Consider the following 17,768-nt stretch of genomic DNA (forward strand, 5'->3'; position numbering starts at 1 on the left):
GCCATCTCTCCCTCTCCACCACGAACATCGCACCGCGTATCGTCACCAGCGTCCACGTGTCTTCCTCCACAGGCGTCGACGCAGCATCCGCTTTCTTCGTCGGGACATACGGCCGTGCCCACTGCGAACTCCCCGTCGCACTAGGAACACCAGCAGCTGGAGCCGTAGTGGTTTCAGGTGACGCAGTGGTGGGACATCAGGAAAAAAAAAAGTATAGGTAGTTTGCCCCTTGTATACATTGTCCCCATTGTTCTGACAATATACCCAGTAGGCTGGTATGAAGGTGGTAGACGTTGGTAGTTTACAAGTCATGTGCTAGTAGTCCTGATACACCATCAAGTGATGTCAGTTGCTCGAGTTGCTTGAGTTAACCTCACACTACCATTAGTAGCCTGGGTATTATTAGTTGTCCCGGTACATTCACATAGAAAATTGCATTAGACTCTTGAAATATTGATGTTGTATACGTCGCGTACAATATACATGAAGATCGAGCAAGTATCGGAGAAGATAGAAATCATGCTGATGAAACCGGTGCTGTTGCCTAATTCTGAATCAGAAATGTTTCTAAGTCCATTCGAGCTCCGATGCCACGTGATTCTATGTTGACTTCTCACGGAAGGTTCAACCACAATCGTTCGTTCTTTCTTTCCCTCCCACCACTGACACCACGTACATTTATCTTACACGATGTCAGATTTGTCGTCGTCGTCCATCGGTGAGCACCCCTGTCCCAACCCAACTGACTTGACCCACCAAGAGATGACTACACGACAACTACAACGGCACAACGCAACGACGACAAAAGCCGGCGATGACACAACAGCGATGGACGACAATGACGGATGACGATGACAGACGACGACGATAGACGACGACAACTGCACTACGACGATAGGAGACGACAACCACACTACGAGGAAAGGTGACGAACACACGACAATAGCATGACGATGACTGCATGCAACGACGATTACACGCAGCAACACACGGTAACACCACTAGCGGCGACGACCCACCACCACTCCCAATCAACGCCAACGATGGCCAGCGCCACACCCCACCCATGCCAACAATGGCCCACACCAACGCCAACAACGGCCCACCACCATGGCCCACCAGCACCCCCATGAACGGCGAGCACAGCTCATCACCAGCACCCACGACGGCCCACCACCCCACCAACGCTGACAATGGCCCACCACAACACCCACGAACGGCGACGACGACCCACCACGCTCAGTGACAACGGCCGAGCACCCCGTCCCACCAATGGTGAACACGGCCCCACCCACAACGACGACGACTCACCAACACCCTCCCGAACGGCTGCAACGGCCCACCAACTGCACGAGCAGATTCAATTGTGCAACGATGGCTCAGGTGATTGCAGCTCAAGTCATAATTCTGGTGTGGTTAACAAAGAAGCTGCCATCGTTTCTAGGCGTGTTGGTGACGCCAAGGATCGGGTTCAAATGGAGTTTGATGGCCGAACTGGGGATACCAACAGTGAGTTATCAGCCTAGGTACATATTAGTATTTGTTTGATAGTTAGAACTCGCAATGCAATTTTCTATTTTCGTGATCCCCAGCATGTGCCAAAATAAGCATTGTTAGTAGATCAGGTAGCTGCTGTAGGCAGGAACTACTGAGTGCTACCTTCGAGTATGGGGGGAAACTGAGATGCTACCAAGATACTACTGGTATCTACTGCAGTACAAGGGAAGACTACTGGTGTCTACTACAATGCAAGGGAGAACTACCGAAGCAACATATGGGGGGACTTGTATACCAGGCTACTATAAATACTGTGGCTATTTAGAACTACATAATCAAGTTATTTTTCCCTGATGGAGCTACAGGACTAGCGGAGGCTACTGCTGCTGGGGAAGGGATGATGGGAGCAGCGGGGGCAGGCTTGGGTTTAGGCATACCGTTGGCAGCTGCTGCGTTTGCTGCGTTCATCCATGCGTACTTTCCACCTAGGCCTGCTGCTTGTGTTGCTACGGCATTGTACATTTTCTTGCACATATTATATTTCTAGGGATTACTTACGCTTACTGCTACATACTAATGCTACCTGAAAAGTGTGACACATATGGTACATATATTCATTGTGAATACGTTGGAAGCGGTGACAAGGACCCCAGGCTCCTGTCAAATTTTTTCGGATCAGGCTCTATCAGGCTTCAAACAGACCTGACCCTGCTCGCCAGATTGGATGATGGCTTCTCCCGCGAAGGAGTCACAGAGCCTGGTGCGTCCATTGGTAACCGTAAGCGTTGGCATTCGCTGTTCATCTGAGAAATCTGAACTCTCACTTGAATTTCAATCGATCGTTGGCAGGGACCGACAGCTGTTCGAAAGTTTCGTTAGCCATATTGGGAGAAAGGTGGCGGCCACAACCCAGAGTCAAGATTAGTCCGGCTTGATTGTAACCTTTCTTGCCCCATTATTGAATCAATCTTGAGTTAATCTTCGACCAGATGGAAAGCGCTGATACAGCGCTCAGGCACGAGGCAGTGCTTAAGAGCGTCTGTTTTCATTAACCCCCACGAACTCCTCTCGCCCTGACCCCAAGCCAAAGCCCCCTCTCAACAAACATGCCATCGAGCTTTGATCTCGCTGTGCTTTGTAAGGAAAAGGTATTCCATCGTCTGATCGTACTGGTGAGAGCAGCATTAAAACATCTGTTGTATGCCAGGGAAACACTGCGTTCAAAAACGAGGATTACCGGACAGCAAGGTCCCTCTATACTCATGCGCTGTCGATCGACCCCTTGAATGAAATTTATCCTCTGAATCGGGCGATGGCGAATTTGAAGCTTGAAAGGTTTCGCGTTTCCGCGTAGTCGATTGTCGTGGTGCTCACTTCAAGCTCACTTCTTGGTTGACAGGTGGTCGGAAGCGGAAATAGATTGCACGGCAACTCTCAAAATATCCCCTGGACATTCAAAGGCTATTTACAGGAGGATTGTGGCACGACGGGAACTAGGGAAATACAAACAGGCGAACGAAGGTTCGTACTGATCTGCAGATCACAAACCGTAATCCACCATAAACGTCATGATGCTCATTATAACTGTCGTTACACAGATCTAGACCTGTTCATCAATGGCGGAGGGGATCGCCTTTTAGCAGCGCAAGCACGGGAATCACTTTCAAAATACCCCGTTGAGGATATCAATCTATCGCCTTTAACCACTCCGGATCCCACTGATCGCCTTGCGAATGAAGTTCACGCTATTCGCTTGAAGGAAGGAGACCCTTTCACCATCCGCGAATCGAACACTCGGAGAGGTTGCTGTGCCCTCGCTACCAAGAAAATCCGCAGAGGAGATCTCATCTTGTCCGAAAAGCCAGTCGTCATCGTCAGGACCGAAACGTCGACCGGTAAACCACAGCAGCTCGCCATACAATCCGAGCTGCGCGGACTTTCACCAACTCATCTGAACAGTTTCCTGCACCTCTCCAACGGGCACTCGGATTGTTCCTGTTTCCCGGGTCAGCGTGCCACCGGCATCTTCGCCACTAATTCCTTTGCGCTCACCGACGATCAAAGTGGTATCGGTTTGACAGGATGTCGCTTCAATCACTCATGCTCCCCGAACGCGAGATTCTCTTTTAATCCGACAAACGGTCACTTCCGCATTTTTGCGCTGAGCGACATACCTGTCGGCGAAGAAATCTGTGTTGCGTATCTCAGTTCCAGAAAGTTGTACGGTCAAACTCGCCAGCAGAGGCAGGGGCTACTCCGTTCTCGCTACCACTTCACTTGCTCTTGCTCAGTATGCTCTCTTCCCAAGGCTGAGATGACTTTGAGCGATAGCCGGCGAGTGAAAGTCAACGAGTTATGGGACAAGGTTCCTATGTTTCGCCCAAACCAGACAGTCCAACGGTTGAACACTATCGTTCAAGCGATCAATTTACTGAAGGAGGAGGGTTATGCAGCGGACTATGACGATTTCACCAACGATGCCGCGATAATTTGCGCATTCCACTCGGACTATGAGTCGTCAAAGTATTGGGCCAAGCTAACTTATGAGACAAGGGTGGCAGAATTTGGCGAAGATAGCCCGCGAGCTGCAGAGGTTCGTGATACATATTTGAACCCAAAATCGTTCTCGATGGCTGGCACTGGTCGGGTGCAGCGTTTCTCCCACATACGGCTCTAGCTGAGTGATAAACCATTGAATATTTGCGTTTCCTTTCGTTGCGCTTGGTGTTAAAACATGAGCTAGAAAGTGTTATGTTGTTCAGATGGAACCAATATGTAGACAATGTGGCAAACTAGGTGACTCGCGGGGAAGTTCGAATGCCTGACATCCGGTACTAAACAATGATGATGATTATCTCGCCAGGTCTACAAAGTGTGTTTGCCCACTACTAACGTAGCGGGCGATACAAAACGAGGATTTTCAAATAGTGTATAGAAACCCTGGCGTCCCCTCGATAATTATTTCGCCTCTGTCTGCCAGCCTATTTCGGTGGGTGAAAACAATAGTGTTGATCGCCAGCAAGAGCAACATCAAGAATTGGCAGCCCATGGTTGCCCATATACCGTTCAAGTAACTTTATTCTTTCAATAAGAGCTGTTTCGTCATCAAAGAATGAATCTTACATGGGGAAGTCCCGATCACGGTAGACAGTGGTCGCAACAATTCCACCAATGCCGCCTCCTCCGATAATGACCGCAGTGGACACCGCACGCTAAATCACATATCCGCAAGATGATAAGTAAAAGAATACTCAAGTCCACGTACCTTTGTGTGCGATACCACATTATTTGCATTCTGCGATAGATCATCAGCGTCTTTCCAGAAAAAAACAATTGGACTATCACACACATATGCGAGAACTGCAGGTATACAGCCTGAAGATCCCATAGCCACAAGGAAAAGACCAAAATATCGGATACTCTGTAAAGGGGTATAAGCAGTGAGCATTAAGCCCGCGATGGTCATAAAGGTCTGGATGACGAGAAATATTGCGCGTCTCCTGGTTTTATCTGCAATCCACGCAAAGAAAAAACAGGAAACAGCCTTGGAAACGATTGAGTAAATTTAGTAGAGTGTGTGGAAAGAAACTCACAGCAGCTACGTATGGCGGAGCAGTAAGAAGAAGAGACATCTCTTCGGAAAATCCCATTCCGTTCAATATGATGGTGATGAAAAATCCGAGGGCGTATGCCGGCATTGTTGAAGCCATAAACATGAGTGCTTCGCTCAGTGGCAAGTTATTTAATGTCAAGACGAGGTTGAAACAGCGTATTACGTACCATACGACCATAGAAACGGATCGCTCAAATGCTTCAAAAGTTTTTGCCCTGTCAACTTGTCCGGCGAAGAGTCCCCTCGATCAGCCTGCACGCGATCCAATATCATCTTGGTCTGATCCGGCTTCAAGAAGGTATTATTCTCGGGGAAGTCCACAACGAAGAACCACGTCAATATTCCAAGAATTATCGTGATTATTCCTAGAACTAAAAAGATCCATTGCCATCCATTGAGGTTGGCCTTGCCCGCTAATTTTGCGATGCCAAATGCAAAAATGGAGCTGAAGCCGCCAATAATAGTCGATGTGAGATAAAAAACGGCGAGGCGTTTCTGAACCTCGTGACGCTTGTACCAAGTCGTGATAATGTACGCCAGCGCAGGGAAAAAACCAGCCTGAGGAATATCGGTGTTATAAATCAAGAAGACGGATAAACACAATCATTCACACCTCAAAGGCTCCCAAAAGTACCCGACAGACGCAAAGGATGCCCCAATTTGGTACGAAGGCCATTCCAAGTTGAGCACCGCCCCATCCAATGACGCAAATGGCCAGCCAAGTGCGGGCCCCGAGAATTCGCAGAATAATATTTCCGGGGATCTGCCTTCGTTCGCGTCACAGCTTTGCCACAGTTTTCGTAAAACTGATGAACTCTTACAGCAGAATGTAGGACGGAAAGTATACCGCCGATGCGATGTTATAACGATTTCCTGTGTATATCCCCTGAATGAAACAATTAGCGAATGATTTTCGATGCTAGAACGATACGCACAATATCTTGATCCATCCCTGCCGTGCTAGCAATACCGAGATTTGTCCTATCGATAAGGGCCACTGAATATACTAGCCCAAGGAGGGGAAGGAGGCGCCAATCCACGTGCCGTCTGAGCAGTTATACATTATTTACAACACGGAGAAGAGAGAGGGACTCACAGCGTTTTCCTCACATATTCTGGATCATACTGCGCATCCAGAGACTCGGAAGGTGTGTCGACGCAAGATTTGGCAGTGGTCTCGAGGTCCAAAGGGTGTTTAAAATCCGAGTCCAACATTGCGAGTAGGAAGAGGAAGGACTGCTCCGCCGTTCTTAATCTTAGCTCCAGATATTGCGAAGAGGAGCTCTAGAACGGATGGGGACGAGAATGTGTCGTTTTTATACCACTGGTGGACTTGATTTTGAAAGGGGGTAATCGATGAAGGTTACAAAGTTGTAAGGTCTGACATGGGGCTCTGCCCCAATAGACTTAAATCTGACACAAAAAAAAAAAAAAAAAATCGATGAAGGTACGTAGACTTCTCGATTAATTGTCGGATCATTGCACATAGTCTTTGTCAATACGCAAATTTTCCAGTGCCCTTTGTCAATAACCCTGCCCCACAGAGAATCATTTTTTAGTTAGGCTTAATCGACCGTTAGGTTTCAACTTTCAAGGTAAAAAGTATCTGTGAGTAGACTGTACCCATTTTGATCGATTAGGCTTGGGGTGTGACGTGGACGGAATTTTTGCATAGGAGTAGGAGCCTGAGGACCATCCCCGAGTCCGTGACATTGGCACCGGCGAATATGTAAGCGCCAGAGACGATGTTTTTAATGATTTTATTAGTCGATGACGATCCAACGGCGTTATAGTCCTGTCGCTCCTCCCGTCGAGATACTTTTGCTGGGTAGAATGCTGAAGGCGTTGAAGTTGCACATAGATCCCTAGGACTTGACTCTGTTTGATTGAGGCAAAAACGACGGGCGTGATAAACGAGCGCCCTTGGCTTGGCTTCATATAACCGTTAGGCATAACACTGACTGGTGCGAAAGGGTTTGAAATTTACCTTGAACAAAAACAAGATCTCGGTTTATGTGCTTTCCTTCGAAGGCGTGGATGACCAACCTAATCGCGGCAAAGAATTCGCCCCCACACAGAGTATCCGTCTTCTGGATGGTCGGAGAGAAATATCTGATAATCTAGTCTCTGAGTAAGAAAACATATCCTCATTTCCGCTCGTTACATACCATATCGACGTCGGCAACTGTCACAGACCGATATCTTCCTCACTTCACGAACTCCAATAATAACGCGCTCGTAGTCTTCGTCCTGCCGCATGGCAGCAGAACGATCCGTGAATGAGAGCTCCATCAAGTCAGCTACGTATAGATTGTATTCTGCGTCGCTCAAAGGTGATACATGGAGAAATAATCTTCGCATGTTGCGCAGATCTAGATGTGAAAGAGGAATCAAATGTCGAGTCCAGAAATTCGACGCGTTTATGTAGAACGTAACTTGCCACATTTCATATGGGTGTGTTGAGAATAAGCCCTTTTTTCATTGTTGGCTGGCCATAATGTTGTCACAATCGTTGGACAACCGCGAGGTTCTTGGTAAAAGATGCGCCCTTGACTTGTAGCTGGAAGTTCAACCGCTATATATGACACATGATTGATATCGAGGCACATGCACGACGTTCAAGTCGTCTTGTGTACTAGTACGTACCATTCGATCAACTTAGGGCCCCACAATATCAAAGATTGGCCAGGCCTACACATTTGACAGTGCGGCTGGCCGTAGGATGCCAGCAAGATGCCAGTGCAGGATTCCATCGCGAGAGACTTTGGAGAGACTTTTCGGAAAGTAAGTACTAAGATTTTCGGCACAAACTCGACACTGTTTCGAGCGGTTGTGACGTGGAATTAGTACTCGTGCAAGGTGATGGCTGACTGTGGAAACCAGTGACCACACAGATATTAATAAACATTTTGATCTCATCGTGGGATTCAACAGGGATGCCACGTTTGCCACGTTATCTTCCTCCATGAAGTTGAAGACTGTTGAACAACGACCAGGCGCCTTTTGCGGCTTTGTGCATATCGCATAAGTGGAACGGTGAGAAAGCTCAGTAACAGCTTTACAGCAGACTCAAGCGCATCTCAATTCTACAGCAATCCATCCTCTTTTTTGGTTCATTTCCATACCATAAAGCTCATACCCAAACTACTTTGTGAATCACCTCACGGACACACCCGTCCCTCTTGAAGATCGTTGCTGCCATCTCATGTCTGTTGCTCAAACCCCAATTTCTGGCGACATCCCTCTCATCCTGGTCCAGGGTCCCCCTAGAGCGGCAACCCCCGCTCACAGTCTCGAATACGCAGATGAACTCTACGGTGCAACTTCTGAAGTTATGGTAAGACACCACGATCAAGAGGGATCATACCTCGGTCAGGGTGCGTTGAATCTATTTTGTCAGGCCTTGTACGGCCATCATTTTGAGTAAGTCCACTCTTGGTCTTCACATGGTCTGCTCATGACGCGTTCACCTAGAGACCCGAGAGAGTACCATTATATGGATATTACACTTGCGTTTGCTGGCCTCAAGATCCGTCCTTCCCATCTCCTCAAGGACATAGAGTATTTAGTCAAGTTTGTGGTGCATGAGCGAAAGGCAAACGAGCCCATCGCTGAATTCATCCGTGGGATCGGGGACCTTCCAGAGTGGACATTTAAAGGAGCACAAGATGAGGTACGTTGAACTCGCTCGTAATTATTCCCACCTTCAAAGTGCTTATTCGCATCAAGCTCACCCGTGCGTGGAGCGTGTTCTGGAATGTACTTTCCTTCAACCCAGACATACCACTATCACGATCGCCCTCATTCGAATCAAGGCTATCCGAGCTCTTCCAGCTTTCTCCGCCCAATGGAGCCAGCGTCGCTCCCGCCCTCAAACTCAAAGCTGGTCTTTTGGATTTTGAAGGTCTGGATATCAAAGTTCGACCGACATTGAATATCGATGAGCACATGACATTGGAGGACGACAACACCCTCAAAATCTTGAAATTATCACGCGGAACTTGGAATCTGTGCTTGACGTATCACGAAAATCTTGTTGCAAAGTAAGTTCGGATAGCGGTCTGGACTCCCTCGTCTCACGCTTCATTATTCGCAACAGAGCGCTGAACATGGATACTCTGGGAAGTGAAGTGCTCGGTTCGCTCTACACCCTATACGGAGAAGGCGCACTCATGAGAAAGGCGGGTGAGATGGAACTTGTGGAGGATGATCCGGAGCTCGCGCTCTGGATACGGTACCTCAACGATAATTATAGCAAAGTCACCCCAAGAGTAAGTCGTTGTAGCGCTATTCGCAACACATCTCAACTGTTAGAATAGGTCCTGGCCAGTCGAACGCTCGCGCTTGTTAGCCTCGTTGAAAAGAGACGGTCTTGGTGGTCCACTCTCATCCGGGATGTCAAACTACAAACATCCACGCAACCCATTCTTTTTTATGGCTCAATCCTTGCTGTGATCTCGGTCATTTCCTCTGTGGTTCAAGCGGTGGCTACTGTGTGGGGTCTTGTCGTTGCTATTAAGCAGCCTGTTGGACACTGAACCCCACTAATGTGTTTGCAACTAGCGCTATGAACAAACAACGAAAACTCGGAACGTTGGGTTCAACCGGACTCTTCCAACCCTTCCTGGTGACGGATAGTGTATCTTGTTGAACACGCTCACGCGACGTTGATTGAATGTAATACGTGTTAGATTACCACTACGCTTGTAATCCCGCAGCTGCAGTAAAAAGAGATGCCCGGACGACGTTTGCCGTTGCTTGCATCTTGATGTGTCTACGTGAGGCTTCGTTGATACACACCGGTACCACTCAAAGCTGTGGCTCTATAAAATTTTGGTATGCACATGGACGTTGCTGTCAAAATGAAATTGAAACAAAATCCAAGGGAAGGTGGAGTACCACAAAATATCCGAACGAACAAAGCCCTCAGTCGTATACTCGACCCCAGCCCCCGCTTTCGCTTTTTCTATGATAAGCTCCAGCAAAGTCCATTAGAAACTCAGATGTATCGCTCTCAAAACCTAAGTTCCACGAATTAGAAGCTCTCGTATTCATCGCCTTGATGATCATGCGACTCCCCATCTGGATATTCCCTAACCTCTTCTAAGACACCATAAGTTTCGAAACGCCGAACGTCGAACTCAAGCGGTTCATCGTTCGACCGATTAGAGGTAACAGCCAAACCGTCGAACTGCTCCAGCTCACGCAACACCTTGTTATTGAACCCACAATTTCTAACATCCAGCTTCTTAATTTGTAAACCCTGTCGCTCTCGCATGCGAAGGAATGCGATTAGAAAACCGCGTTGTGGTGCGGTCATCAATAACCCCACAACTTGAACCGACTGTAAAGAAGGCAAGGGGGGTGGGTTGGTCGACATATCGCGGTGCTCGGTGAGATGACGTAAAGTGTCGAGGGAGATGTCGGCAAGATGTTTGACGCAGGTGAACATTCCAAGCAATTGTGGAATGAGGGTATTCCTTCTGTCGTGGTGTCTTCCAACCGTATCTTTGTACTGCAACACTGTCGCCCGTTCTGCGAAGACCGATAGTAAAGGGAGGTTCGCGTTGATGTCCGCAACACTGTCCCAATCGAAATGAATCTTAACACCCCATTGGGAGGACAAGCCCTCGCGCTGCTCAATTCTCAAGTTGGGGTCGGGCGTGAAGAGGTTTTGCAAGAAGAAACTCGCTTGATGACTCCTTACGTGCCACGCGCTGATCATTTCAGATGGTAGCCGCTCAACCACTTTACGAGTGGTTCTTCGTATCGCGTCATGATCAGACACTCTGATCCCTACAAGAGTCAAGTCAACGTTGCAGGAGTTGGCGATGTCGAGGTGTCGAATGAAGCTGGTGCATTGAGCGACTTCCCCGACGAGGCGAAGGTGGGTCAACTTGGGCAGGTGTATGACGGTGAGACCCCTTGAATTGCTCGGGATGGGAGAAAATGCGCCGTCGATGTTGAGATGCTGAAGGGAGCCTATCGTGTTGATAATTTTGAGCCATGCAGGAACAGTGGGGTAAAAATCTTTTCCGTCTTGAAGCCTCATTGGACATTTTACATGGAGCTTCGTCAAGCCGGTCAGGCTTGGTTTAGAGAGGCTGACGTAGCAGTTATTCAAGGAAAGCTCTCGGAAATTGAGCATTGGTTCTTTGAATAACTGCTTGGGAAGATGGATTGGGGGTGTGACGGGTTCAACGGAAATTCTGAGGGATCTCAGGAGAGGTGTGGGTTTTCTGAGCGCGTCCCACAAACTGTATCCCTTTATCCTTCCGTTCTTGTCTGGAGAGACGTATGCCTGAAGTGATGCGAAGCGTCCAATGTGCTCCAAGGTCGACGCGTGGTCATCACGGCCCTCGTCGTCATCGAACCAGATATCGACATCAAGAGGAGTATTTTTGGTGCGACGAAGAAGCTCTTTCTTCCACTCCCCAAATGTATGGTCAAAGTCGATGTTTGCCCATAGCGTTGGAGTTGCCAAAGCCACCTCCCTCCATCGACGGCAAACTTGGGAAACTATGCGCATCGCCCGGGATCCATCTCGTCGTGAAGTAGGAGGGAGCTCAAACTTATCATCGAGCATCCTGATTGAAAATATCGCTGTCAGGATTTCATCAGGAAGGATTGCGATGGGGATGAAGGAGTTATGGAATCCCAGGACAACGGCAATTTGTCGTTCAAGGTCTATGCGAATGTCGATCAACTGCTTCAGCACCTCGGCGCGAGTCCCTTTGAGAGTTGAGGGATCCAGTAATGCCGACATGTTCGTAGATCAGAGTCTAGAGAGCAGTCATGAATCAGGTCCGAATTGGAGTTGGTCATCCTCCGAAAAAAACAAGGTCAAAGTTAATTCATCATGATCACTTGTCCATCATCAAACGTTGCATTCCATTCCAAACGATGAATGGATGAGATGAGATATGATAATCACTCGCAATTGGGGCCGTTATGTCCACGGAAAGGAGGTAAAGAGGGCCCCGTCAAAGCCGACGTTCCGTGGAGACAATTGACCTGGTGGTCAACTGGTGGTGGTTTTGCTTATCGAACGGGTAAGACTTGGAAGGTTGTTTAAAGGTGGAAGTTACTGACCAATATCGTGATTTGTCTAAAGCAAAGAAATGTGTTACGGCTACGGCTGTCCAACATGGAATTCTGCGAATGGAGGAAAGATGGAGGTGTGACGCTTCTAATCCGAACAACGTGTTCGTTATCATTAGCCACGCTTCACTCTCAATCGGAATTAGAACGCCTCCGGCCTCTACCTCTTCTCGGTCGGTTGAGCTCTATAGTTGCAAGCGCCTAACAAATATCAATGAACGACGTGCGGCACAACTGGGGCAGAATGACGCAACAATCATTGCGCCGGTGAGGTTATGCAAATGAGTCCTCGAGAAAACGATTGAATGACCGAAAAGGAGGACGAGCCACAATACTTGATGCCCATTGAATCAGGGCCGCGATATAGAACGGGGCGTTCCGTCGGTAGCACTATGGAACTACCATCGTCGGGAGAAGCTGAGCGGAAAGAGCAAGGAAGAGCACTTTTCGCACCCGATCGGACTTATCGGATGGATCAAAACTGATCGATTGAACAACGAATATGGCCCCTCCATATGACCTAAAGACCCAGGTATCGCGTGCTTCGTGCGCCTGCAGCTCGTTGTCGATGTCCCTTGAAAGAATTGGTTGAATACCGCTCTTCATTTCAAACCCTCATTTGAGTAAGTATAAAAAATCAGGCGAAGAGAGCTATGCGCGTAGAACTCTGCCTTCACAATACCACAAGCCCAGCAATGATCTACCCGTGTTGCAAACAAAATCAGGGCTCGCAATCCAGAGCCACAATGGCCAGCGTATTGGTGAAGATGAGGAGGATTTGAGGAGGATTTGCATGTTGAAAAATTTCCTGGTCAATTACGTAATCAGTTCAGTCCGGTGCACGTGAAACGGTGAAATAGGGAACTGAGAAATTTTGGAGAAATTAGCAAGCGTTGAGCTACACCACAATGCAAGAGTAGTTTTTCCTTTCCCTGCGTTTATGCTGCATTGCGGCGTGAGCGGCACGATCAAAAAGATCCTCCACACCATGCCCATTTTTTGCACTCGTCTCCCCGTAATAACTAGCTCCAATTTTTTGGGCCAAGGACATTCCCTGGCGTTGAGTAAAAGAAAGTAAACGTCGTGAGGTGGGGGAATAAATATACAAAAGCTACTCTCACCTGCTCCTGCGTGACGGGTTCCATTCCATATGCAGAAAGTGTATTTATTGTTTGTGGATCGTGTCGTAATTCCATTTTACACGCAACCAGAAATATCGGTACACCGGGGCACCAGCGCGTTACTTCTTCGAACCACTCAAACGGGATTCAATTTCACTGAAAATCGCAAAAAAATTAGGACGTCTTCCTCACCTTTTCCGTAATGTTGTCGAACGAGTCCTGAGAGTCAACAGCAAAGGCAATGAGAATGACGTCAGCGTCAATATAGCTCAATGGCCTTAAACCGTCGTAGTCGCATTGGCTGGCGGTGTCCCAAAGTGCAAGCTGAATTTTGACTTGGTCAAAGTCGAATTCTTGGACGTGGTTCTCAAACACGGTTGGCACATATATCTGTTGTAGTATAATTTATTGAGCTCGTTTGAACAACAAATAATGAGCATCTTGCACTTCGGGGAAGAATCCTTTCACTGATCTGATCAACAAACACGTCTGCGGTTTTTCAAGCAGAATAGCTATGGGCTGTTCCTTTATAAAGACGTACCTTGCCAACAGTGCCATCCCCGACTATTACCAGTTTTTTCGAGATTTCCAAGGGAGACATGAACGCAGAAGTCAAGAAACAATTGAGAAACAACGAGGTTGGTTCGATATACGCACGTGACATGAATAGCAACCACTCATCACTTCGCGATCGCTCCAAGATCGCTCAGCGCTCAGCGCTTCAAGCTCAGCAACATTCATTCTCCTTCATACAACACCTCATCATGTCCAAGGACCACGTACGGCTGTTAAGACTTCAGGCTATCGGAACATCGCCTCCTCGTTCCCTAGCCAATGATGCAGGTATCGACCAATCGTTCCGGGTAATCAGGCAAGAGTTAGACGCCCTGGCTTCGAAGGTCAATGTCACCTCTGAGGTTAGAGACGAGCTGGAGAGAAAAGGTGCGCTGAGATGCTCATATCATCAATGAGAGAAATTTATCCTTCCTAACGGCATGTCTTAGTTGCCTCTCAAGCAGATGAACTCCGTTCCCTTCGACAGGCCCTCGAAGTGAGCGACGCTAGATGCCATGAACTTGAAGATGAAGTCAACAGTTTAAGAGCTCAGCTCATTCGTGGGCTAGATCCAACAGAAGAAAGCGATACTGACGGCGAGCCAGGTGAAGCAGGGCCGCTAATCGAAGCCATTTATCCTCTGGTCAACGATTTCAGTCCATCGCCAGCCGAGTCAAAGTTTCCAGAAAACTTAAACATGACAAATTTTACTACTGAATGGAAACGTGGGGGTACAGACTGGTTTATAGCACTCAGCCCCCATGTCAAGCACGTACTCGACATAACCTTGGTTAGAACATTCAACCATGAAAGGTGACCCCTTCCAACATTTTGAAAGTGATTCTTACCGTTGACGATTTGTGTTTCCCTACTTGCGATAGCCCGGTGCAGTGTGTTCGGCTTTCTTCTGATATGAAATCCCTCGCGGTAGCATGTGGTACAACAGTTCACATCTACGATGCTGTAACCGGTGAGGAGATGTGGTTGGTTTCATGACGTTCATGCTGTTTTCATGATCTGATAAACTTCACTCTCAGGACATTCCCGACGGATAACGTGGTTCGTGTAATATGCTTCAGCCCAGACGGTAGTATGTTGGCAGTTGGGAGTCAAGAAGACAAACTCGATGTGCGCCTTCCCCTTCAATTGCTACGTCGGCAAATATAACCACCAAACTAGGTCATAGTAACCGCTACACGGAAAATTTGTTACACCTTTGGGAGCACAGAAGGAATTTCCTCACTATGCTTCTCGTCGGATGGGAAAATCCTTGTGGCAGGGTGTTATAACAACACTGTGCGAATTTGGACCTTGGAGAATGGAACGTGCAACGTTATTTCAAGATCTGAGTCTATTCTCTCAATTGCTCTGTTACCGAAGCGGTTGATGGCTCTGGGAGGCATAAACGGTTCTGTAGAAATCTGGCAAAGAAAGAAGAAAAAAGGCGCGAAGTTGATGGAGACTATTGTGGGGCATAAGTATGCAGTGAAGAGTCTTGCGTTTGTCCAACTCGAGGGGAAAGGGTTAGTGATTGCAAGCGAAGGCGCATCACTGAAGTACTTGAACGTTAGTCCGTTGCTACACAAAAAAACGGCGGAAGGAAAACCACTTGTTCAATGTACGACGAGGTTAACTGGAAACGAGGTTTGTATTTACCCTACCCATATATTGTCCCTCCTGACAACCGAGACAATAATATAGGAATGTATTACATCCATTGCTGTCTCATCCAACAGAAAATGGGTTGTGTCAGGCTCCGATGACCATTGCTTCCAATTCTATGACTTGGAGGCGGCATCTTTGCACAGCGTGGTACGGGGGCACAACGATTCCGTCACGTCCGTTGATCTCAGTCAAAGGGGCCCGAACATTCTTGTGACGGGCGGGAAGGATGGCAAAGTACGGATGTGTACGTTTTTCTTTTCTTTCATAGTTTGATGCTTCCTGACTTGCGCTTCCATATCAGGGGCTTTTCTCAGCGGCTTATGATGAATGCCACAAGGGAACTAGGGTCTCGTGTTTCCACCGATACTACGGTACCTGCTAACCTTCTTCATATTTTGGATATTTTTTTAGACTCACTTCGCGGATACTTCTTTAATCATTCTCGGCTTCATCCAAGATTATTCATGACCCGCCGTCCTCACACCAAATTTCAAGAATAATTCTTTTAGTACAACAGAGTCCTCTTTTTTGTATAGACATCACCTCTCCGATTTCGAAGGCAAGCAGTACAGAATTGGGTTTTCTTTCACAGAGCATCTCCTGGAATGCCGTAAGAGGACGAGGTCAACTGGGTGCACGTTGGCCCGTAAAAAACGATATAAGCTCCGCGTTAACGAGATATAGTCACGCTTGGGCAAGTGGGCTCGGGCAACGGAATGTCATTGCAATATCGTCTCAAGTTGTCAGCGTGAAGGTTCTTTCATTGAAAATGGGCTTAATCGAATAGTACATCAGTAAACATGATTCCAAAAAGGGACTTGCAGTAATGAAAAGGAGCCAGAGCATGAAGCGTTCATGTCCCAGCATGAGGTAGAGGTAAAGGTATATTCCGGAGCGGTAACAACCATTGTCAATCAGCAATCACACTCACGCGACGGATAATTAATCAAACATCAATCTGCCATTCGGTGTCAGTCACCGTTTGGCGAATGGTGTAGATCGTATGATGGCCCGTTACGGCAGTGAGGGTGAAAAAGAAATAGGTGGGGGTGTTTTTGTCATCTTTGCCCTTGTACTCGCCGGATTTCGAATTTGTGCCGTATTGGGTTGCGCCCTCGTACCCATCCTTGGCTTTGTGCCCAACGATGGCACCAGATTTGCGACTACCTACAACTGGGTCGGTGTAGCCCTGAGAATGAGTAAGGCGAGTGAAGCAAGCACGGATTTTAGCCATAACCCACCAAAGAGAACTTGAGTTCGGTCTTGTTGTCAAGCTCCATAGTCCATAAATTACCGCCAGATACTCCGGCCAATCCAGTCCTGTTACAGACAGAAAATGATGCGACGGAAAATTTGGGTATGGTTGCGTGGGGAGCGTCATAATACTCTCCAGAGTCGAAATAGCTATCAGCGAGCACGAGCTCGTATTGCGTCTCGTTTTTGACGCTGCATTGCATCCAATGACGCTTCCTCTTCAGGGTGTCTTCGCCACCGAACAACGCAACCCCGGTCTAAAAAGGACGCGTAAGGCCAACGAAGCGCGACACATAGACAATGGACCAACGTCACCGATCCCTTTAGCAACACCAATAGCGCTCAGCACGATGCCAGCAACAGCGGTAGCCATTGGATAGCGGTTATGCGTTTGGATGATATGCGGATGGTGGGAATGAGCAGCGGATGCAAATTGGAGTGCAACTGAAAGCAATGGGCCATTTTATACGTTTCAATATCCTAGTCCGGCCATCTGTCAATGAATTTCGGCCATCCTTTTGCGGGAAATGGAACTGAACTAACAACGCCAACGCTCACCAACGCCATTGAGATAACTGGGTCAGTTGATATGTTTTCTGCCAATGGTGGACTCACACGGTGTCATAACCCGCATCCGATTGCGGGTGGTGATTGATCTCGCCCGCCGATTATAATATCTATTCGCGAAGACCCAATCACATATCACTGGTAAGTAATTACCTTGTTTTTTACGAGCACAAAATGGGGGGACTCTAGAGTGACAGCCATTGTCGATCTCAAAATAGTCATTTGGGAGCGTAAGATGCCGGTACGCACCTCATGGCACTTGAGGGAAGTTACGATTATGATGTTCCGGCATTGATATACTCCCTACTCCTAATTTTGATCGAGTGAAGTGAATACTGAGCAAATACTGAGCCGGGTTTTCATCTCTCCGATGCCAACTACGACGAGATTTGGAA

At 47.8% G+C, this 17,768-nt stretch overlaps 7 protein-coding genes across 7 annotated transcripts; 3 read left to right on the plus strand and 4 right to left on the minus strand.

Moving 5' to 3' along the window:
• Nucleotides 1-851: 851 nt before the first annotated feature.
• On the plus strand, nt 852-4,174 carry LACBIDRAFT_334261 (uncharacterized protein; the record flags this gene model as incomplete). The annotated part of the gene is made up of 8 exons (XM_001888994.1): nt 852-925; nt 1,244-1,509; nt 1,593-1,612; nt 1,823-1,922; nt 2,045-2,275; nt 2,646-2,832; nt 2,897-3,018; nt 3,096-4,174. 8 exons carry the CDS (start codon nt 852-854, stop codon nt 4,172-4,174), a joined length of 2,079 nt encoding a protein of 692 aa, XP_001889029.1.
• Nucleotides 4,175-4,417: 243 nt separating this feature from the next.
• LACBIDRAFT_314483 (uncharacterized protein) lies at nt 4,418-6,325 on the minus strand (the record flags this gene model as incomplete). The annotated part of the gene is made up of 10 exons (XM_001889038.1): nt 4,418-4,571; nt 4,621-4,709; nt 4,763-4,792; nt 4,847-5,041; nt 5,091-5,218; nt 5,278-5,668; nt 5,724-5,877; nt 5,932-5,996; nt 6,046-6,157; nt 6,207-6,325. 10 exons carry the CDS (start codon nt 6,323-6,325, stop codon nt 4,418-4,420), a joined length of 1,437 nt encoding a protein of 478 aa, XP_001889073.1.
• A 1,990-nt stretch (nt 6,326-8,315) lies between these two features.
• On the plus strand, nt 8,316-9,870 carry LACBIDRAFT_295809 (uncharacterized protein; the record flags this gene model as incomplete). Its single annotated transcript, XM_001888995.1, has 7 exons — nt 8,316-8,447; nt 8,511-8,533; nt 8,585-8,783; nt 8,840-8,846; nt 8,889-9,153; nt 9,210-9,381; nt 9,430-9,870. 7 exons carry the CDS (start codon nt 8,316-8,318, stop codon nt 9,646-9,648), a joined length of 1,017 nt encoding a protein of 338 aa, XP_001889030.1. The 3' UTR covers nt 9,649-9,870.
• An 8-nt stretch (nt 9,871-9,878) lies between these two features.
• On the plus strand, nt 9,879-10,082 carry LACBIDRAFT_314485 (uncharacterized protein; the record flags this gene model as incomplete). The annotated part of the gene is made up of 1 exon (XM_001888996.1): nt 9,879-10,082. The coding sequence occupies one exon, from the start codon at nt 9,879-9,881 to the stop codon at nt 10,080-10,082; it is 204 nt and encodes a 67-aa protein (XP_001889031.1).
• A 63-nt stretch (nt 10,083-10,145) lies between these two features.
• LACBIDRAFT_314486 (uncharacterized protein) lies at nt 10,146-11,876 on the minus strand (the record flags this gene model as incomplete). The annotated part of the gene is made up of 1 exon (XM_001889039.1): nt 10,146-11,876. One exon carries the CDS (start codon nt 11,874-11,876, stop codon nt 10,146-10,148), a length of 1,731 nt encoding a protein of 576 aa, XP_001889074.1.
• A 1,233-nt stretch (nt 11,877-13,109) lies between these two features.
• LACBIDRAFT_240706 (uncharacterized protein) lies at nt 13,110-13,933 on the minus strand (the record flags this gene model as incomplete). The annotated part of the gene is made up of 5 exons (XM_001889040.1): nt 13,110-13,265; nt 13,333-13,467; nt 13,525-13,722; nt 13,780-13,821; nt 13,874-13,933. The coding sequence occupies 5 exons, from the start codon at nt 13,931-13,933 to the stop codon at nt 13,110-13,112; spliced, it is 591 nt and encodes a 196-aa protein (XP_001889075.1).
• Nucleotides 13,934-16,498: 2,565 nt separating this feature from the next.
• LACBIDRAFT_314489 (uncharacterized protein) lies at nt 16,499-17,179 on the minus strand (the record flags this gene model as incomplete). Its single annotated transcript, XM_001889041.1, has 3 exons — nt 16,499-16,741; nt 16,794-17,063; nt 17,117-17,179. 3 exons carry the CDS (start codon nt 17,177-17,179, stop codon nt 16,499-16,501), a joined length of 576 nt encoding a protein of 191 aa, XP_001889076.1.
• Nucleotides 17,180-17,768: the final 589 nt, after the last annotated feature.

Source organism: Laccaria bicolor, genomic scaffold (assembly GCF_000143565.1).
Source record: "Laccaria bicolor S238N-H82 LACBIscaffold_61 genomic scaffold, whole genome shotgun sequence".
NCBI classification, from domain to species: domain Eukaryota; kingdom Fungi; phylum Basidiomycota; class Agaricomycetes; order Agaricales; family Hydnangiaceae; genus Laccaria; species Laccaria bicolor.